Below are 23,558 nucleotides of genomic sequence, written 5' to 3' on the forward strand. Positions count from 1 at the left end.
TGATGATGATGATGATGATGATGATGATGATGATGATGATGATGATGTTAATGATGGTGATGATGTAGTCTAATTCCTTTACCAGATTTAAAGTCTTCCAGTCCTCTCAAATAGAATGGTGCAGATACATCCCACTAGCCTAGCTCCTCATAGGAATTCTTCCAGCATCAGCATAACTTTGACCCATAATGCAGTCACCTTTACTAACTCCATATCTTCACCCCCCTAGAAACTTTTGGCAGCTCCTAGTTGGTCCAATGGATAAAGTGCTGAGCCTGTAGTCAGGTAGACTTGAGTTAAAATCCTCTCAGATATTTAGTCCATTTTGAAACCTGGTCAAAGTCACTTAACCTTTGTGTAACTCAGTTTCTTCAACTATAAAATGGGGATAATAATAAATCACCTACCTCCCAGGGTTCTTGTGAAAATCAAATGAGATAATATTTTAAAGCTCTTAGCTCAGTCCTTATACATGGTAGGTGTTTAATTGATGTTAGTTTCCTTCCTTCCTTTAATAAGAATTTACTGATAGCTTTTATTTTTACATCCCTTAGATTTCTTTCTCCTCCTCCTCCCAAGTAGCCACCCTTTTTAACAAAGATTTTTTAAAAAGAGAGAGACAAAAAAATTTCAGCAAGACTAATCAGTGTGTTGAAAAGAATCTTCCATTTTATTGATCGTTCCTTCCCCACAATAGATCCCCTATTTCCAGAAAGGCGTGGGAGGATATATTTTCTCACATCTCTTTTGGGGGGCCATGCTTATTCTTTGTAATTTTGCAGCATTCATTTTCTAATGTTTAGTGGTTGCTGTTCTTTCCATTTCCATTGTTGTAGTCACTGTAAATTTTGTTTTCTTGGTTCTTCTTGTTTCATTTTGCATCAGTTCATGTAAATTTTTCTGAACGTCATGGCATTCATCATGCCCTTTGTGTTGAGCCATTTCCCAAGTCCTTGCAGTCTACTTTGTTTTTAGTTCTTTGCTATCACACAAGTGGTACAATAAATATTTTGTTTTGTGTGGATCCTTCTCCCACACTATTAAACTTCAAACCTAGGAAAGAAGTTTATCTAACAAGCTGAAGTCCATCTGAAAGGTTTTGCTCTCTAAGCCCTTGGCCCATTCTTGAACTCTAATTTCTAAAGGAACCTTGCACCATTCTTGGGGAGGTGGGGGTGGGGGTGGGGGCAGGCTTAGTTCCTGCTGTGGTGCCTCCTTTGTTCTGTGGAGAGGTTTGGGGTTTTTTTGTTGTTTTTTTTTTTCTGATGTAAACATCCGAAGGCAGGTCCCATGGTTTCTGATCTGATTTGAGACCTCATAATGAGGGATTATGTCTTCTGAAAGTACCACAGCTTGGTCAAAGGGATAGTTCCTTCTATATTTCCTAGCTTTTGGACCTCTCAAAAGTGACGTCATCACACTGAAGTCAGCAATTCATAACTTGTTTTAGAAAATGTGTTCAAATATTATGCCTAAATATTCTTTTGCAATGAAAAGCTGGCTTTTTAAAAGAACCCTCTGTCTATAAATGATTGCCTCCTAATATATTTGGTTTGCATGCTCATATTTTTTGAGTCAGATTTTTCTTAAGGCATGATATATCTATTATCTTGTCCAAGTTGGGACAACTTGGAATTGGGACAGAAATGATAAAATGAAACGTAGAAAGATTAAGTGGCAGAATAATTCAACAAACTTTATGAAATGCCTCCTTTCTGCCCCATAACTGGTAAGCTTGGGTAGTCAAAGACATAAATAAATCAGTCCCTGCCCTCAGGCTTACAGTGGACTACAGGAAAACAACATGTGCACAGATAAATATATACAAAATTCATCCAAAGACTTTGGGAGGACAGCTAACAGCTGGGGAAATCAGGGGCACGTTTTATGGAGGAGAAGGGAGCAGGGAGATCATTCCAGACATGTGAGACTGCCTATGCAAAGGCAGACCGACAGGAGTTGTAACATGTGGCAAACAAGTAGTCTAATTTGGCTGAAGTGGTGAGTGCCTGGGAGGTGGGGGGAGGGGGGGAAGGATTGGAAAGGGGATTAATGAGTAATCAGCCTGGAAAAATAGGCTGGAATTAAATTGTAAAAGGCTTTTAAATTACAGAAAAATTTGCACTTAATCCTGAAAGCAGGAGGGAGCCACTACAAGTTCTTGAGCAAAACCTGTCCTTTAGCTACACCAATTTGGCAGCTGTGGGTAGACAAGATTGGAAAGGAGAGTGATTAGAGGCAAAAAGGCCAGTCGAGAGACTACTATTCAGATGAGAGATGAGGAGGGTCTGAATTAGGATCATGATCATATATATAAGCCGATAAGAGAAAGATGTGAGAGAGAATTTGGAAATAGATTTGATAAGACTTAGCAGTTGATGGATTGTGGGAAGTGAATGAGGGTGGAAAGTGAAGAATAATTACTAGGTTAAGAATCTAGGTAACTAGAAAAGTTGATGCAGCTCTTAGCAGAAATAGGGAAGCGGGGAGGAGTGGGTTTAGTGAGTAAATCATTTTGACTATTATAAATTTTACCCAAATTAACTACACAGGACATACGAAGAAAGATATTACTTGCATCCAGAGAAAGAACTGATAAATGTATGTACAGAATGATTTTACATGTATAAGTTTGTGTGTATGTATGTGTGTGTACACACATACATATACACATATCTGTGTAATGGTAGCCATCTCTAAGTGGGGGGAGGGAAGAAAAAAATTACATAATAGTTTCATTACATATTTAAAAGCAATAATAGCAAGTTGTACATAATAGATTTGTAGTTTTGTGTGCAATCATCTTTTTATTATACTGTTATGAAATTGTTTTATTTCATAAAATTTTTAAAAAGTAAGTTCAAACCCAAGTTTGTTGAATTTGATATGACTATGGTACTTCTAGATAGAGCTATACAGCAGACAATTAGAGATATAAGTCTAGAGGGTAAGTGAGAAATGAGGATTCTATGTAGACTTGGATGGCATCTACATAGAGATGATAGTTGAACCCATGGGAGCTGATGAAATCAGCTGAGTATAGAGAGAAAAAATAAGACAGGATGGAGTCCTGGGGTATATCTATGCACAGGCAATAAGATGATGAGGCTGATTCTTCAAAGCAGCCTGAGAAGGAGCAGGAAGAAAAGGTGGAGAGCCAGGAGAGAGCTATTAACTATCAGCCATATCCTCATTGGAAGTGACAGCAGACTTCAGTTCTCATGTCTTTTCCTGTGTCCCATGAGAATTTCAAGCTGCCATTCTATGTTTAGAGGACTGTAAGGAAGGAGACATAGTTTAAGAGTTTGGTTTAGAAACTAGCATATTTTTAAAAAAAAGAGTTTCCTTGGCTGTAAACAAATAGATATGACTTAAATATTCAACAACAGGTTTTGCTGAAATATACATATGTATATATTCATTAGTGTGTGAAATTCTATATACACTTATTGAAACTGGCAAATACTTTGAATTACAACATTTCATAGAAACATTTCTGTGAAATAATATTAAGTGGAAAAAAGCAGGACAGAGTAAGTATGTATATATTAATTGAAATTATGTAAAAACATAATGGACGTGAACAGGCTTATGTCACATTATGGATGAGAAATTATGCAGAAATTGGCAAAGCTTTTTTATGTCCAAGAGATGTGTAGCATTGGGGGGAGAAAACGGCTCAGTCATATAGTGATGGATAACAGGAATATCTAGTGGAAATCCATGTTCTCTATTGGCATGAATGTGACATCAAGAGATTGAAAGGAAGGCCCAGTCATATTGGATGGAATCCTCTTGTTGAATTCACAGCAGAACATGAATAAGTGTAGCAAAGACTAGTCAGGCATGGATCATTTGGGATCTACTTATTGGAAGGAGTACCCACATTGATGAGATCACAGAGTCATTGAAGTATTAAAATCTGAATATTAATAAAAGTTGCAAGTGAATTTAGATATATGGAAACAGTTCCAGTGTCCAGTCTTCTGGAAGAAGTTTGATACTGAGGGATATATATTTTTTTATCTTTTTTTATTAATTTGTTTGTTTCCTTTTAGTTTACAGGATTCAATTCCACAATTCCTTGAGTTTCACATTTTGTCCCCCTCCCTCCTCCCCCCTCCATGGCAGCTTACAGTCAAGTATAAAATCTGTAAATACTTTCACATTATACATTAGTCAGCTTATAAGGACGGATTGTACCAGCTGGAATGAAAAATGGTAAAGAGGACATAAAACCAAATAAGAGAAGGAAAAAGATCAGGTATTTTGCTTCCACCTGGATATAAACTTAGATCTTTCTAGCTCTTTCTCTGAATGCACATATTTCTCTCCATCATGAGTCTTTTGGGATTGACTTATATCACTGCATTGCTGAGAAGAGTCCAGTCTATCAAAGTTGGTCATCACACATGCATTGTGTCTGTAATTGTGTACAAATTTCTCCTGGTTCTACTCTTCTCACTCAGCATCAGTTCTTTTAAGCCTCTCCAGGTAAATATGAAGACCGTCTGCTCCTCGTTTCTTATAGCACAATAGTATTCCATAACATGCATATACCACAACTTGTTCAGCAATTCCCCAATTGATGGGCACCCTGAGGGATATATTTTAATCATCGTTTTTAATATATCACATAAATACAGTTATGTTCCCCTCATGGAGTGGCCGACATCTACAACCATTTTAATAATAATAATAATAAAAAGATAATAGGAATCTACCCTTCAACTGGAGACCTATTTCCCTGAGTAACACCATGGGTAAAGTTTATACCTTTGTTCTGTCTAAAAGACTCATCAGTTAGAGTATGAGAAATGGCTGCATCAACAGGAATCAGAAGGGCTTCATGCCTACTAACGACTTCAGAAAACATAACTTCTTAACATAGTCTATCTTGGATGAAGCCAAACATAAAAAGAAAATATATGGGACAGTCTAGGGGCAGGTAGGTGGTGCAGTGGATAGAGTACCCAGTCTGAAGTCAGGAAAACCTGAGTTCAAATGTGGCCTCAAAGTCTTACTAGCTATATGAACCTGAGCAAGTCACTTAATCCTGTTTACCTCAGTTTCCTCATCAGTAAAATCAGCTGGAGAGTGAAATGGCAAGCCACACCAATATCTTTGCCAAGAAAACCCCAAATGCAGTCACAAAGAACTGGATAGACTAAAGAACAATTTGACCTGATCTAGCCAATGTATTCAACCCAGTGGCACACAAGACAATATGGTTATCACTAAAATGGGCTGGTTTTCATGATAAGGCAACTAGCATTGTAGAATGACTCTACCAGGGTATTAAGACGTCAATCTAGGGGCAGCTAGGTAGTGCAGTAAATAGAGCACCGGCCCTGGAGTCAGGAGGACCTGAGTTGAAATCCAGCCTCAGACACTTGATCACACTTACTAGCCATGTGACTTTGGGCAAGTCACTCAAGCTGCCCTCCTTCTCCAAAAAGGAAAAAAAAAGACCTCTATCTGTACCAGAGACCATCATTAATATCCAGACAAGAGTGAGGAAGGGATGTTCTATTAGCATCCTATTTTTTAACTTAACATGGGAACCAATAGTATGTGCCCTGAAGAGAACAAGATTAGAGTATAATGTATACAACCAGATGATTTGGCCATTATGACTGATACCTTGACCAAAATGCTGGGCAACACAAGTGAAGTTGCCATATGTGCAGGACTACATTTTAAAGGAACTAAATGTGTCCTTGCTGATTGATATCTGGATAAAGAGAATATTCCCTATAAAATTCTAGATAGCAAATTGGGGGATCTAATGTCTGAGGAAAATACCTATTCTTACCTTGGAATCCCCTTGGGGTTTCACACTGTAAATTCTGCCAAGAATGTGATAACTTCTATGACTACAGACTTATACCTTGTGAACAAGTCTAAATTGACTTTTTGGCAGAAAATAGATTCAGCAGACATTTTCATTCTACTCTGTTTCATCCCACCTTAAGAATGGTGTGGTCCCTAAGAGTGTTCACAAATTCTTGGACAGAAAACTGTAAAAAGATGTCAACAAGTGGATTATCTCTCTCTCCCAAAAAACTGGAACTGAGCCTCTACAACTCCCCTATAAAATGAGGGAGATGGATCTGCTACTGTTATTTGCAATAACAGACATCAGTCAGGTTCATCATGGAGTAAGGCTTCTGGCATCAACCAGTCTAGGCCAGCTATCCCACTGTTTTCTTAGTGATATGTTGAGGAACAGAACCAAACACAACTCTCAAATAGAAGGCCTAGCCACTTATTTAAATGGCCCTATGAAAAGATAATTTGGATACCAGGGCACTGTAGCATCTCTCATCTGGTCCCAGCTATAGGTCATTTCCAAGTATTTGTCAGCTGAAAATCTCAATTCAGTAGAAGGTAAAAGGAGTGGAGAAGATTTTGAAATATGCATTGATATTATTTCAAATATCAGCTATTTAGCAAATCCTATCAGGGTAGAGTCTGTGGCCTCAGTGGCAGCAGCCTCAAATATTTTTAGGAGGGAAGGATCTTTTACCAGATTTATGGACTGGCATTTCATTCACAGATCCAAACTAGATTATGCCCCATTGAATGGAGTCAGGAGATTTGGCTCTGGAGTAAAGCCCTGTCGTCAGTATAGGGCATCAAATAAAATGCTCCTACATGTCCTCTGTGGTTGGTCATCAGCTGATTGGGGCTGTTACCAGATAGCATGATGCTTTTTAATTTTTTTATTTTTTGAGGGGAAGGCAAGGCAATTGGGTTTAAGTGACTTGCCCAAGGTCACAGAGCTAGTAAGTGTGTCAAGTGTCTGAGGCCAAATTTGAACTTGGGTCCTTCTGACTCCAAGGCCGGTGCTCTATTCACTGTGCCACCTCGCTGCCCCACATGATGCTTTTTAAAATAGATTTGTTATCAAAGTGCTAGGAAAAAATTGAGACTCAGGTAAATTCAATGATTCCAGAACAGAGAGAGCCCTTAGGGCCTGATTTAGTCATCTTGGAACATAATAACTATAATGCCACTATGATTGACATTATCATACCCTTTGAAAATAGATACTTTGCCTTCCCAATCAGCCATGGCTGACAAAATTGAGAAATATTGGGTAGTCTCTAGCATCTGATTTAGGAAGGCTGCAGGATACATTTCAACTTGCTGATAGTGGGGGGCCCTACGAGGATGGGATCTAGCTAATGACATTGTATTATCTAAACTAAGGATTAATCCAAACCATGCTAGCCTTATGAAGAGCTGATGGCACAGGACGACACCATCAGGTGAACAAAACAACATGCAGCAGGAACATACAACAGGAATTAGACAATACCCAGAATGAGCTCTTGGCAATAGAGAAATGGCTGTATTAATTTATATACAGTGTTCCATAGTGTCTCCTTGTGATTTATTTTATAATTGAAATGTACACATGTAACACTTATTTCTTTAGATTTTATATTACACTTTAAATATTACCCGGTAATTATTTATCCCTGTAGAATGTATGTGATCACAACTACCTGTAAGGCTGTTCATTTCAGCATTAGTTGAATAAAGTAAAGATACCTGTTACCTTTTTTTCCCCTGTGGACTTGTTTCAGTTCACTTTTTTAAAAATCAATGAATTATTTAAAACCTAAAACTAACTCCAAAAAATGTTGGGTTTAAAGAAGAGAAATCAAATTGGAACAATTCAACAGTTATTGAGTACCCAAAGCATTTTATGAGTTAGAAGTATGAATTGTATTCATTTTTCTACTTAAGACAAGCTTGTGTTTCTCTCTGATATTTTATGAAAGTGAGACTTTTAAGTTAGACTAATTTTGTTAAAGGCTAAATATGGGCTGTATAAATTGTGTTTCAGAGAACAACATATAACTGCCATTTTGGTTAGAATAGATTGACTTTCATTTAGAATGCAAAACTAGTATTTGGGGCTGCAAAAAAGAAAGGGCATAAATGTACTAACATTGTTTACTATTTGCTTTCTCTGTCTACCCTTCCCTGCCCCCATCAAGCAGTAACAACAACAATACACACATACACAAAAAATCCCCAACATGCCACATATCCATATAATCAAAAGTTTATTTCTTCCCACAGTTTTTTTTTTATAAATTCCCAAGCATATTCTCTGAAGAGGATATAATTTTACTGGCCACCAGATGGCCTCATACACAGATGAGAAATGTTTTCTTTGTACCAAAATTCATTTAGACTTTCTGGATGTTATTTTAAAGCCACATGTACACTTTAGAAAAATCCTCAGACTTTTCCCCATTGTCATGTTTTTCAAATAGTGCAACCAATACATATCTCTACCCCTCCACTCCCCCAGTATTTATTTTTGTTGTTGGCCTTGAAATTTAAAATAAGTCCAAAAATGACTTTTCAGCACCTCAGAGTTACCCAAGCCTCAGGCACAAGCATCCTCTTATGGAATCTTTCTGCTGTTTCACTGACACAGCTGTCTCCCACCCTGTAGAGGGAACTGCTCCCTGGCAAAGTTTCTTAAATAAATATAATTAAATTAGATTTACATTATTTTTGAGCAAACTGTCCTGCTTAATTAGTTTACATATAGCCTAAGCAGCTTCATATGTTTTATAATTGACAAAATAATTAACCAAATATATTGCAGTTATCTCTTTAAAATGCTGGGTAATAGTCCTGGAATGTAGATTTCCCATTATATTTTTTTTTCCCTGTGGGGAAATCAGATTCTGTTTACAGTGCTTTGATTTGTAGCACATTTTTATGGGAATATAACCCCACCAGCAGCTTAAGAATTGCCTATATTTGGTTTTGGACTTTACCCTCAAAAGCCAAACTTGACCTTTCTTAGAGTAGGTTTTCTAATCCTGGTTACTTAGTAAATAGTTGTTAAAAAGATGGTTGTTGAATATCTAGAAAGGCCCAAGTAGTGCTTGTAAAGGGTTAGCAAGGTTTCATCAAAAACAGTTCATCCAAGACTTTGACAAGATCTTGAAATTATTAGATGAGGAGAATGCAGTGTATACCTTTTACCTAGATTTTAGTAAGGCTTTCAGTAAGTTGTATTATATTATTCTTATGGACAAGTTGGAGAGATATGGTATAGACAGTGTGATCAAATGGATTCAGAAGTGGTTCGGTGGCCAGACTCAGAGAACTAGGTATCTTCAGCTTCGATAAAAAAAGAAGGAGGACTGAATTCAAGTATTTGAAGGGCTGTCACATGGAGAAAATGGGCAGAAGAAGGCTTCCCCTCTAAATAACAACTTTACCCTTTATATAATAATAATCATTTTTAAAAGTATAGGTATAAGATAGCTAAAATAAAAACAACTAAAAGCTGTTTTTGAGGGAAGTGTGCAGGGGATCAGGAGTTAGCTGGATTGTAGACTGAGAAGAAATTGAGATGGGGGGGGTGCCTTAATTTTTTTTTAATACTTTTACAACTGTATCACATAGGAAGTAAGCCATGGAATCTGAGAGCTCCTGGCTAATCAGGTTTTATGGCAACAGGTGACTGTAAAATACATTAAGAATACATGGGGTGTCCAAATTAATAGAACATATGTACAGTCTGCTTATAGTATTATCAAGGCAGCCCATGCTGTCAGTTGTGTCAGGGAACTCTAAGTGAGGTCAGAAGCACTCAGTCTCACTGTGTCAGATTTCAGACCCTTCCTGTGGAGCTGTCATAAAGGCCCTGGCACCCGTCAGTGCTTCTCTCTCTTTTGCCTTGTTCCCCAAGGGCTCTCCCAAGTGCCAGTCTTTCCCATCTCTTCATAGTAGAGTGTAGTTGGTACTTACAGATCATTTAGTCTGCCTTGTCACATGCTGTTATTACAGTGCAGTCCACCTTAGAGCAGAGATATATTTTGAAATGTCCAACCCCTTTGTTAACTTAGAAATGTTGCGTTTTATTTATTTTTGTAATTACTCAAAATATGATATAAAATGGATTGTGTTGTCCTCAACAAGTAGGTGAGCTCACTTTTCCCTCTTTCTCCCTTCTTTTTTTTGTTCCCTCCCTTTTCTTCCTTGTTTTCTCTCTGAGTCTCTCTGTCTCTGACTTTCTCCCTTTCTTCCCTCACTTGTCTCTCTCTGTCTCTCTCTTCTCTCTCTGTCTCTCTCCTCTCTCCCTCTCCTCCCTCTATGTGTGTGTGTGTCTCTCTCCTCTCTTTCTGTCTCTCTCTCTGTCTCTCCCCCTCTCTGTGTCTGTCTGTCTGTCTCTCTCTCTCTCACATACACACACACACACACACACACACACAATCTTACATTGACCTTTTAAGAATTCAGATCCTATTGGACTACATTTAACTAGCTGTATTTTGCTATGTCTGTTGATAGAAAGATGAAAAACAATACAGAATCAGCCTTTGAGGATCTGGCCTTCTATTAGGGGGCAAAGTCTGTACACAAATAAATATAATTTAAAGTAGAAGTGTGACGGGGCAATGAAGAGATCCATAAAAATTTGAAGGTGGGGGGATGGCATTTTCTAGTACTTGAGCTCATCCTTTCATTGTTATTCAGTCATTTTCAGTCGTGTTCAGTCCTTTGTGACCCCATCTGGGGTTTTCTTGTCAAAGATAGTAGAGTGTTTGCTGTTTCCTTCTCTAGTTCATTTTACAGATGAGGAAACTGAGGTAAAATAGGGCTAAGTGATTACCTAGGGTCACACAGCTAGTTAAGTGTCTGAGGTCAGATTTGAACTCAGGAAGACGAGTCTTTCTGACTCCAGATACACCACTTAGTTGCTCTGTTCATCCTTAAAGAAAGAGAAAGATAGGGGCAGACAGGTGGCTCAGCGAGTAAGAGCACCGGCTCCAGTGTTGAGAAGACCTGGAGATCGAATCCCAGGCCCAGACACTTAGCACCCACCCAGAAACACCTGGCCGTGTAACCTTGAGCAAGTTACTTAACCCCGATTGCTTAAAAAAAAAAAAAAGAAAGAGAAAGATGGCATCAGGCATAGATTGGGTGGGTCACGTAAAGAGTATTTGTGAATGCATTCAAGTAAGACATGGCAAGATGAGCTTAGGGGACAGCCAAAGGTGTGCATAGAACATGGGCTAAGTGTGCCCAGGTGTTCTGGCATGCCTGGGCTAGGGGAACAACTGAAGTCCAGTTGAACGGAACCATAAAAGTAATTAAATTATTTTAAAATAAAGATGGGATAAATTGGAACCCAATTGTGTAGGGCTTTATATACTGGGCTAGGAAGTTGGTACTTTGTCTTATGGATAATAAGGAGCCACTAAAGATTATTGAACTGGATGAAAAGTGACGTGGTCTGCCATATGCTTTAGGAAGGTTATTTTGGTAACTTTTGGAAAGGCTGAACTAGGACGGGTGAGACTGGAGACAGGGAGACTATTAAGGAAACTATTGTAATAGACCAGCACTATGTGATAAGAACTTACTTGATGGTAAAGGTAGTGTGAGTAGAACAGAGTTGATGCATGCGTTGTGAACTTGATTTAGAGGGATGCAGAGTGAAGAGGGTCACCAAATTTCACAACCCATAGGCTCACACGTTCTCAGAACCATCAGCTAAGCATAAGCCTAAATGCTCCACTCCAGAGAATTCACAACCTTTGCTTCCCCAAACTTGGGCTTCCTTGTCTAGGCCATGTCGTGAAGCACAAATTCAGTAGTCCTGGAAATTGTGTGAAGTCTTTTTGCCAGTCAGCCTCTAGAGGGCATGATAGACAAAGGCTAATTCCTCCTTCCAGCAGAGGGCAGGTCTACCTATAGGGTTCCAGTTAGGACCAACATTAATGAAACCTGTGTATCCTTCTGGTCCAGTATTTGCTGGGAGGATATAACTGGGTGGTTGTATTTAGAGTGTCTCATTTCAAATATACAGAGGTAGTCACATAGTCTTAGACTAATTGGGGAAAAGAGGGAAGAATATGCCTTGATTAGTGACCAGTCTTAAGTTCTAGAATATTTTAGAGGAATTTAATACATTTAACTACTTTAGAATAAAGCAAACCAATGAATGACTAAATAAACTACTACTTTTAAACAGATAGCAGAAAACCTTTTTGAAACGAACACTTTTGTCTATAAATGGGTATGCTAAACTGCAAAAACACTTGAGTCTCTTGAGTAGATGGCATACTATTGTTTGCACTATTAATTTGCATAGGGAACAAATTAGTGAGAAGGTTAACATTGAGGGGACTGAGTCAAATAATTTCAGATTCAATAATTAGCCAAGTCTAATTAAGTCTTTAATTTTTTCCACATTGTCACAAACTCTTTGCCGTCTTGTCCATGTGAAGTATTGTTGAAAATAGGACATGCACCCATACATACGTGCTTCCTTCTTGGTGAGAAGAATAACCCGTGGAATTTCTGGTTGGCCAGACTACTCTGGCGGCTGAGTAGAGGATGGATTGGAGTGGGGAATGTCCTGAGGCAAGGAGACAAATTAGGAGGCTATTGAGATAGTCTAGACTCTGGGTGATAAGGACCTGAACTAGGGTGGTGGCCATGTGAGTAGAGAGAAGGTTACATAATGATAAGATTTTTTTTTTTTTTTGCCAGGAAATGGATTTGTGGGCTGAGAGCGAGGAGTCCAGGATGCCACTGAGATTACAGATTTTAGTGACTTAGAAGGACGGTGGTGCTCTCATCCATAATGGAGAAGTTTATCTGAGGGGTGGGTTTGGTTGCAGGGGAGATAAAGGGTTCTACTGGGCATGGGGGTACATGCCTTTAATTACAACTACCAAGGAAACTGAGGTTGGTGGAGCTCTTGAGCTCAAAAGTTCTTAGCTCCATGGGGTAGATCAAGTACCTGCACAAAGTTCCACTCTACAATTTAAGCAAATTATTTTGATACCTCAGTTGAGATCCTTAGCCTGGGGGGGGGGGGGGGCAGGGTTCCTTTGGGAGGCAAGTATGGAGAATAACTACTGTGGTGAATGGAATGGATAATAAATTAAGGAGGACTAGAAAGATTGCCTTGTTCCAATGAAGGCCCAGTTGAGATTGAATTACATAAATTTGTAGTGGACTCCATCAGAATGGACTTCTTCCAGCCCCATTTGTCAGGATCTAGGTAGGAGCAGAGGAGGGGGATTTTGGAAATAACTCGCGTTGCAGTTAGGCAAGGCCTAAGTAGCAAGAGCTCAAGGGAACAAATAATTTGAAAATAGAAGTTGGTAGAGTTTCACTAAGAAGTTGAAATTATCAAAAGAAGAGACTCATACTTGGAGAAGGGTAGAATGCCGAGAAATGGAGAGATTGGAGGCCAGATTAAGAACAAAAGTTTAAGAGAAGCAAGATATAGGAAAAGATGGAATACTAGGAAATTATGATCCAATAGAGGACTCAGAGTTCATGGTCATGGAACAATCATTTAAAGACGTATCAAGTAGAATATGAGCATGTAAGTAATATCAATTTAGTAAGGCGTCTGGTTTTTTTTGCAGCTGGGTGGTATAGTAGAGTACCAGGCCTGGACCTGAGTCCAAATCTAGTCTCACATACTTCCTAGCTATGTTACCCTGGGCAAGTCACTTCACCCTGTTTGCCTCAGTTTCCTCATCTGTAAAATGAGCTAGAGAAGGAAATGGCTAACCATCTTTGCCAAGAAAAACTCAGTCAGATATGACTGAAAAACAACTGAATAACAACAAGGTATCTATTTTATGATTCTAGTGCCTCATATTTATATACATATATTTATTTTAAAATATTTATATCTTTCTTTTCTTTGTGTGTCTTGTGCTAATACAGTTCTTGGCACACAGTAAATAAGCCATTAATAAATACTTGTTGACTGACTGACTTGCCCAAGATTATTCCAATAGTAAGTGTCAGAAGCAGAATTAGAACTAGGACTTCTGACTCAAGATTTTTTTTACTGTACCCTTTACATTAGAGGATGTTGTCTCTGTCCACAAGCATTGGAAGGGCTGAGATTTGGAAAATTAGACTTGAGTTATTTTGCTCAATCCACCAGATGGGTGGACGTTAGATATGGAAAGACAGATGTTGATTCAATATGTAGATGAAAAAAACTTCCTAACAATTAGAGTTCTCTGAAAACAGAATTTCCTGGCCTGGGGGATAGTGAATTCAATACCATTAGAAGTCTTCTAGCAGAGGCTTGTTGAGAATGTTGTAGAAGGGAATGTCTAACAGGTACAGGACGGGGAGGGATAAGATGACACCAGAGGCCTACTCTGTCTCTGAGGTTCCATCATTCTGTCACAGGCAAGTTACTTAGCTTCTCAAAGCCTCCTTGTCCTCATCTGTTAAATATGGAGAAGATTTATCCTGCCTGCTTCACATGAGTTATTCATGTTATCAGAAACATACAAAGCATAGGTATCTTGGAAAAGGAGTTGGGGTATTAATGTATCTTGTTCACAAACTCCAGAAAAAGGATAGTTCTGATGGGCTTTAGGTTAAAAGGGGCAGAGCTACCTGAATTTGTTTCGGCTCGGTCCAAGTGACTGTAATTTTAAACTTTAGTCTAATTTAAAGAGGAGATAGTGATACTAATAGTAAAATAATAGTATCTGACATTTACATTATCCCCTACTATGTACCAGGCTCAGCCATTTACAAATACTATCTCATTTTATCCTCATCATAACCCTGGGAGGGAGGTACTATGATTATCCCCATTTGGCAGAAGGGGCAACTGAGGCAAATAGCAGTTAAGTGACTTGCTTGGTATAAAATAATTCATAAGTACCTCAGGTTAGATTTGAATTCGGGTCTTCCTGACTCCAGACCCAGGGCTCCACTTCACCACCCAGCTACCTCTGTAGGAAAAGGCTAGAAGTGTTTACCTCTGCTGCAGTGTTATTGAACTTGGAAAGAAACCGATCCCTGTGGGCCAAATTTTAACTTAGAAAACCATGTTCAACACCTCTCAGCTGCAGCACTGTCTACAGTCATCTATCTACATGTCAGAATGCTGGTCCGCAATAGAATGCACCAAGCTAAAGCTTATAGTCATCAGAAAGACCACATGCTCGTTCACACAGTGGACCATATTGGATTGGGACTCAAGCGGATCCAGATTTGAATCTTGCCTGAGACACTTACCAGCTGTGTGATCTTAGACAAGTAACCTAATCTCTGTCAGCCTCAATCTCCTCACCTATCAAATGTGGGAGACAATAAAAACACCTACATCACAGGGCTGTTGTGTGAATCAAGTGAGATAACAAACACAAAGTGCTTTGTATGCCTTAAAATGCTCTATAGCGTTATATTATTATAATATAGCATATATTGCATATATGCTATATTATATATTATACATAATATATACTATAGTACATATGCATGATAGTATGTATTACATATATACTATCGTATATATTGTTTATCATATATTATATTATCGTATATATCGTATATGATATTATACATTAGCATATATATGATATAGTATATGCACACTATAGTATATATTATGTAGTATATATACACACTACACATTATGTATAGTATATATACTATAGTTTATGTACTATATTACATATACTATATATAGCATGTAATAATATAATATAGCATATGTTATTATCTATAGATGATAGCTATTATTACTATTGCTATTAGTCACCCAGTGTGCATTGGATAGGATAATTTGTAGAGTTTTCCCTATGTCACAAAAAAACTCACTGAAGTTTGGGGGCTACAGGTATACCTAGTAAGTCCTAGGTTTTTTTTTTAATATACAAATAAAAGAAATAGTTTCTTTAAAGATCAAATAAACTAAAGCCTCTCTAAGATTTTTTTTTAAAAAGGGGGAACTTCCTTTTTAGCATCTTCCACCTCAGCTCCTTAAGGAGTATGGTATAATAGAAAAGATTTAAAGCCAGAGAACCTGGGTTCAAATCTTAGCTTTGCTGCTTCTTCCTGGAATGGCCTCAAATTTACTTTACCTCAATTTTCTCATCTGTAAAATGAATGGGTTCTATAGATAAGAGAAGCTCTCAGGTTTCTTCTAGCTCAAAATGTATTGGTTTCCTGGATCCACAAGAGCAGGTGGATTTCAGGTGAATTTAAGCTCACAGCAGATCCCCAGTCCTTTTGTTCTTTGAATCATTCAGGACCAGTAGGATTGAAACCTTCAGCAAGCTTTCTGGGCTGAGAGTGAAATTTCTGACCCTTTGGACTAAGCCACACATAAGCAGGAAATGGGTCAACTTGTGTTTCATCCCCACAGCTTGCTCTCTGCAAGAAACGAGTGTGAAATTCACCTTCTCACAGTTCAAGATGACCGCCTTCCAACTTTCCATGCCGGGAAAGGAATTTCTTATGTTATCTCTTAAGAAGAAAAAAGCAAAAAGATATTATTAGACAAAGTTTCAGGGAAAACACAAGAGGGAAATAAATGATGCATAAGCACAGACTCTGAAAGACCCAGATTTCACAAGGTACAGGAAACAAATGAGTAAGAACAGTAAATTCCAAACCCACTCTCTCCCCCCAAAAAGGTTATAAATGATAAATTCCTCTATTCTTCTAAAAGACAAGCGTGAAGCAGATTCCTGTTTGATCGTCTGTAACAGCATGTAGTAGGACCTATATAAGTGTTTTTCCCCTTCCCTTATACCTACAAATTGAAAAAGAATAACTGCTGATAGATGTAAGATTTGTAAAGTATGATCTCTTAATTGATTCTTACAAACCCTTGTGATATAAGCATTGCAGCTCCTATTGCCCTCATTTTATAGGTAAGAAACCTGGGAAGTTTAGGAATAATAATAACTACTAATAGCTAATATTTACATAGCACTTATTGTATGCCAGGCATTGTACTAAGAATTTTTACAATTATTAAGTCATTTGATTCAAGATAGCTGCTAATATTAACCTCATTTTACAGTTGAGGAAATTAAGGCAAATTAATAACAACTAACATTTATATAGCTCTTAGTATATTCTGGGCACTGTGTTAAGTGCTTAAAATTATTTTCTTATTTGTTCCTTAGAACGTCCCTGGGAGGTAGGTAGATTATCTCCATTTTACAGTTGAGGAAACTGAGTCAGACAGACGTTAAGTAACTTGCCCAAGGTCACACAGCTAGTAAGCTCTAAAACTAGATTTGAACTCAGGTCTTCCTGACTCCAGGCCATCGGTCTAACCACTGTGCTACCAGCTACCAGCTGCCTCCTAATTAGGAAGCATTGATCTATGATGGTTTTCTACACTTAAGGAGTTTTTTTCATTCCAAGAAATAAAACACATTGCTGTTGTTGCTGTTTGTTTGTTCTTAAATGTTTTGTTTCAGTCATGTTCGACTCTCTGTGACCTCATTGAAGATTTTCTTTGCAAAGATACTGGAGTGGTTTGCCATTTCCTTCTCCAGTTCAATTTACAGATGAGGAAACTGAGGCAAACAGGATAAAGTGACTTGCCCAGGGTCTGAATTTGAACTCAGGTCCTCCTGACCCCCAAGTGAACACTCTATTCACTGCATCCTCTAGCTGCACTCAGGATTCCCAGAGCCAGGACTCTAGATTAAAATATGAGAGGAAGACAGAGCTGAAATTCAGAATTTTCTTCCATACATGAGTGAGAAATATATGCAGGGAAGGAATGAGCAGATGGTATCATTTCCATGAATCTTCATCCCCTAGTGACTTCTCACAATTAGCCATTGACCTTTCAGTTCAATAACCTAGTCCCTCTGTTTCCACCAGGACCTTTACAGCACTTCCTCTGGGCACGGAGCCATCCTCTAGCTGAGTAGTAATTAAAACACCGAAGGAGTCCCCCATCATAATTTTTAAAACTGGTAAACTAAGGCAAAGCAATGAAAGCTGCTTTCTCCAAATAAGCCAAATAAATAGGGATAGCGGGGAAGAAATCAACTTCCAAAGGATTTTTAATTTCTTTAGACCTTAAGTAAGGGAGACAATGCAGTGTGCTAGAAGGAACCCTGGATTGGGAATCCATAAACCTGGAAAGAGGATCTGGGTTTAAATCCCATCACTTACCACTTAGTACCTGTGTAACCTCAGGTATCCTCTCCAGACTTCTTGATCTCTGTAACCTTGTAGGAACAGGACCATGAAACTTCTCCTCCCCTCCATTATCCCTTGCTTCTGGAAAGCAGTAAGGTACCTCTTATGCATAAGGAAAAGGATAAACCTGTGATTTCACTGGAACAGGTGAGGAAACACTCTTTACCTATGCAGATTAGCAGTGTACTATGGGAGGAAGACTGATGGATTTGTTATCTGACCCTTGGTTGTGGAACCTTGGGTGAGTCATTTAACAACTCTGTATCTCAGGTTTCTTTGTCTGTAAGATAAGGAGATAATAGCTGTATCCCTTATCTCACAGAGTTCTGGTTAGGATTAGCTAAGGAATTCTGTATAAAGCAGTTTGCAGACCTAAAGTGCTAAGGAAATATCAGCAACTATTATTATATTTGTAACCCCAGCACATAACCCAATGAATGTAGATTATTTAGAGATAAACAGAACCTTGATGCTCCAAGCCCTTCATTTCCACATATAAGGAAACTAAGGCACAGAGAAGTTTAGGGTTTTGCCCAAGGTGACACACATATATAATATAACAGGGAGTTTCCCACTGACACCTCCCACAAAGAAGGGAAACAGCACCTCCAGCTAAGGTGGTCTGGGCATGTACCTGTTACCCTCAAGGAAAAAAAAAGCTAACATTTTTGCAAGAGACGATATGACATAATAGAGAAATGTCTTTGAAGCCAGAAAAGCTGGAGTTCAAATCTTATCTCTTGACACATCTTGGCTTTGTGACTGTGGACAAGTCAGAAAGTTGCTGACCTCTTCACCTGGGAATTTTCAATACCAGTGAAATCATAGGTTCATCCTTCTCCCTAATATTTATATAGCAATTTAAAATTTGCAATATACCTTACATATACAAGGTGTCCCAAAAGTCTTGGCACCATTTAAAGGGTATTTTTGGTTTTTGTTGTTGTTATTTTGATTGCTAACACTCACAGAGCTATTATCAGGTTCAAGTGAGAAAATACATGTTCCAAAAGTATGGTCTTAGTGTCAACCACACTATGACTTTCAGGATACCCTGTATTCACTCACTTGAACTACAATTATCGTAGTTACTATTATCGGCATTTTGAGGAAACAAAGGTCCAGAAAAGTTAAATGATTTACCTAAGCATCGGTATCAGAATTTAAATTCAGGTTTTCCCTCACTCCAAGTCGAACTCTCTATCTATTGTACCATGAAATCCCCAGTAGCAGAATTCAAATTCAAACCACAGCCGTCTGACTTCATTACTAAGGTCTTTCTACTACAGGTCATATCATTCGACCAGTATCTCTTGAGATGAATTGCATTGAATCCAACCCCTCCAAAATCTGACATTTGCAATCCAATGATTGCAAGTCAAATGAAGTTGAAGGTTTGAAGGGATTCTGAAAGCATTCTCTCCAGAGGGCAGAGGAATGGTCATAAACCAGTCCCAACACCACTTCTATGTACATGTCTCTTGGCACTCAGGAGTCCCAGAGCCAGGACTCTAGATTAAAATATGAGAGGAAGACAGAGCTGAGATTTAGGATTTTCTTCCATACGTGAGTGAGAAATATATGCAGGGAAGGAATGAGCAGATGGTATCATTTCCATGAATCTTCATCCCCTAGTGACTTCTCACAATAAGCCATTGACCTTTTCGTTCGATAACCTAGTCCCTCTGTTTCCACCAGGACCTTTACAGCACTTCCTCTGGGCATGGAGCCACATTCTTCTAACATTTTGTGATATGGCTTCACCCACTGTCACCCTGCTAGAATGTTCGTGAGGGAGTTGCTGGGTGGCCTCCCTTAAACTTCCAGCCCATTTATCACTTCCAGGTGCGTCATCCCAGAGCTTGGATATATCTGGGGAAATCACAGAGCCAAGTCATCTCAAGGAGAAAGCAAACAAGTGTGGTGTCTCAACCAATTGCAAACAAGACAAGTCTAGGAACACTGAGAGAACTAGGAGGGCCCGTGGTGGCCACACCACAAGAAAAACGACTGAGAACAATCACAGGAAACTTCTAAGGGTGGAAACAATAAACTGAGCACAACCCAGAGTTGGAGCAGCTTCCTGATGGGCTTGATCAGCACCAAGCAGGAACACTTAGAATAACCTCGAGATTATCCCCACGAGATGACATATCTCTGTGTTCAGGAGGAATTCATCATGTGACATGTACAACATGGGAAGCTTTGAAAAACAACATCCTTTAAAAGGGTCACTGAGAGGATGAATCTGGAATCTACCATGCCTGTACTCTAGAACAGTGGTCTCCAGTCTCTTTTAATCTTGATCCTCCATAAATAAAAAGCTTTTGAGTACATCCTATAGACATGTATGTTTATTTATTAATTTACCTCAGGGAAAAAAAGAAATTTAAAATGGATGAGATAACGCGGAAATAAGATTTGATTCTAGAGTCAGTAAAGAGCCATTTGTGCTTATTGAGTAAAGGAAAGGACGGAAAGGGAATAATTATTTATATAGCTCTTACAAAGTGCAAACCACTATACTAAGTGTTTTTTACAAATATTTTCTTATTTGAACCTCACAACAACCCTGGGAAGAAGATGCTATTATTATTATCCCCATTTTATAGTTGAGGAAACTGAGGCAGAGATTAAGTGACTTGCCACATTAAGTGAATGAGGGGGTGGCTAAGTGGTGCAGTGAATAGAGCACAGACCCTCAGGTCAGGAGGACCTGAGTTCAAATCTGGCCTCAGACAGCCAGGTGACCTGGGGCAAGTCACTTAATCCCAGTTGCCCTGCCTTTCCCCCTCCAAAAAGGGGGAAAAAAAGGAACACATTAAGTGAATGAAACCAGATTTGAGCTCAGGTCTTCCTCATTCCAAGTTCCAGTAGTTGCCTCTAGAGGAGTAATATGGGTAGACCTGAGGCTTACAAAAATCCTTTTGGCTTCTGTGTTGAGGATGATTTAATTTTTTGTTCAGTCATTTCAGTCATATAGGACTCTTTGTGATCCCATTTTTGGAGATTTTCTTGACAAAGATACTGGAATGATTTGCCTTTTCCTTCTCCAGCTCATTTTACAGATGAGGAAACTGTGCAAACAGGGTTAAGTGACTTGGCCAGGGTCACACAGTCAATGTCTGAGGCCAGATTTGAACTTGGGTCAGCCATACAAGACAAGGAGCTCTATCCACCTACGTGCACAGTGGATAAAGCGCCAGTACTGGAGTTAAGGAAGACCTTAATTCCAACCTCAGACGCTAGCTGTGTTACCTTGAACAAAACACTTCACCCTGTTACCTCAGTTTCCTCATTGATAAAGTGAGCTGGAGAAGGATATGGCCAGCTACTCCAGTATCTTTGCCGAGGAAATCCCTAAAATGAGGTCACAAAGAATCAGATTATTTAAGTCTTCTTCAGTAGGTAGGCAAGAGATGAGAAGGTGCTAAATGAGGGTGGTAGCTGTAGAGAGGAAGGGACAGTTTTGAGATAAATATAAAATGTTGGCAACTGATTAGTTATGTGGGGTAACGGAGAATGAGGAGGTGAAGATGATGCCAGGTTGTAATCCCAGGTGGATGAAAATGTGGTTGTAAAATGTAGGTGGATGGAAGGATGAAAGGGATGTGTAGAATGAAGATCTCAATGCATCCACACCAGCTAATCATGTGCAATTCATTCTGTCCCACCAAAAATTAAAAGAGAGGAGGTGGGCTCTTATACCATTTCTCTGGAGCACCAAACCTGCTCTTTGATAACTGTGTCACTCAAAGCACCCACAGCAAGGAGGTGATCTAAGGGTCAGGGAGTGGGTAAGCTGGGGAAATTGCGGGGATGAATTGTATGGCCACCTGCATAATTGCAACTGTGGGTACCCAGATAGCATTCAGGACTGGGTGAGGAAGAGGGAATTGAGTAGCTTGGCACAATGCAGGTAGATGGAGAGGGGATGTTGGCTCTTGGGAAGGTGAAATGTAATACATCTTTTCCCACCCCGGAACTAATATAGGGACAACGACTCTAGATTGAATTTTCCACATCCAAAGCTCAGTTAGTTACTTTCTGTCAATCTCCTTTGTTACTGCTATAACTAATTTTGAAACTGACTTTTGGGCCTATCAATTTTTTAGACATTTTGTCCATTGTAATTCGGCCTTCAATGCTAAAAGAATAAAGCAAGCTATTTGCACTTTGATGGTTTCTCTGATGAGTTTTTCTTCCTTCCTTTCTTTCTTTCTTTCTTTCTTTCTTTCTTTCTTTCTTTCTTTCTTTCTTTCTTTCTCTCTTTCTTTATCTCTTCCTTCCTTCCTTCCTTCCTTCCTTCCTTCCTTCCTTTCTTCCTTTCTTTCTTTCTTTCTTTCTCTCTCTCTCACTCTCTCTCTTTCTCTCTCCCCCCTTCCCTCCCTCCCTCCCTTCCTTCCTTTCCTTTTTGGAAGGCAGTTGGGGTTAAGTGACTTGCCCAAGGTCACACAGCTAGTTTTTGTGTTAAGTGTCTGAGGCTGGATTTGAACTCAGGACCTCCTGACTCCAGGGCCGGTGCCACCTAGCTGCCCCTCTGAGGAGTTTTTTCAGAACCAGGACTATAGCCAATTTTGTAAATATTCAAGAACTAAATGCCATTTTTCAGATCTAGATAGAAGGCTAACCCTAGAAAATGCCTATTATGGTTTCTAAACCAATGATTCTCAGATCTATAACTTCACATTTCCACCTTTGCCTGTTAGATATTTGGAACTGAATGCACTATAGTCTTCTTAAACTCAGAATGTCCAAAACTCAACTCATTATCTTTTCCCTTAAATCCTTCCCTCTTCCTAACTTTCCTATTTCTGTCAAGGTCACTACCATCCTCATAGTCACCCAGGCTTATAACTTGGGCATCACCCTTGACTCATCACCTCTTACCCCCTGGATCCAATCTATTGTCAAGTTCTATTGGTTCTACCTCCACAGCATCTATTCTATATCCCATATTTTATGTGCTTGGGAGGATTTTCTCAAGTTGTGGGGAGGTGGGGGCAGGGGGAGGGAGGGGTTGAATGCAAGAACACATACCCTGAAGCTTAATTAGCATTGTTAACAAATTCTTAAGTCTAGAAAATTGGCAAAACAATCATCTCCTCTGACACTGCCACCACTCTGATGCAGGGCAATATGGGCCTAATTCTTGGATGATTTTTAGTTGGACTTTTAGTACTTTTAATTGGACTCCCCACCTCAAGTCTCTCCCTATTCCAGTATATTTTCCACTCAATTTCAATTTTCTTTTTCTTTTTCGAGGGGGAGAAGGCAAGGCAATTGGGCTAAGTGACTTGCCCAAGGTCACACAGCTAGTAAGTGTGTCACATGTCTGAGGCCAGATTTAGACTCAAGTCCTTGGGACTACTGGGCTGGTGCTTTATTTACTGTGCCGCTTAGCCACCCCCCACTCAATTTTCAAAGTGATCTTCCCAAAGTGTGTGTGTGTGTGTGTGTCTCCCCCTTCTCTCTTTCTCTCTGTCTCTGTCTGTCTCTCTCTCTCTCTCTCACACACACACACACACACACACACACACACACACACACACACACAC

General features: G+C 39.1%; 1 protein-coding gene across 12 annotated transcripts in view; it reads left to right on the forward strand.

Moving 5' to 3' along the window:
* PALM2AKAP2 (PALM2 and AKAP2 fusion) overlaps window positions 1–23,558 on the forward strand; it is a 577,025-nt gene that overhangs the window by 207,125 nt on the left and 346,342 nt on the right. The window contains exon 1 of one of the 12 annotated variants that reach the window (XM_069107434.1): window positions 1,871–2,001. The exons of the other annotated variants lie outside the window; for them this stretch is intronic. Coding sequence (XP_068963535.1) covers window positions 1,937–2,001 — 65 coding nt within the window. The 5' untranslated portion in view covers window positions 1,871–1,936. Of the gene's footprint in view, window positions 1–1,870; window positions 2,002–23,558 lie in introns of those variants that run through there. 12 annotated transcript variants of the gene reach the window in all.

This window comes from Petaurus breviceps, unplaced genomic scaffold (assembly GCF_028583685.1).
Source record: "Petaurus breviceps papuanus isolate PSGF00001 unplaced genomic scaffold, PetGlider_PUasm1.0 90062, whole genome shotgun sequence".
Classification (NCBI taxonomy): domain Eukaryota; kingdom Metazoa; phylum Chordata; class Mammalia; order Diprotodontia; family Petauridae; genus Petaurus; species Petaurus breviceps.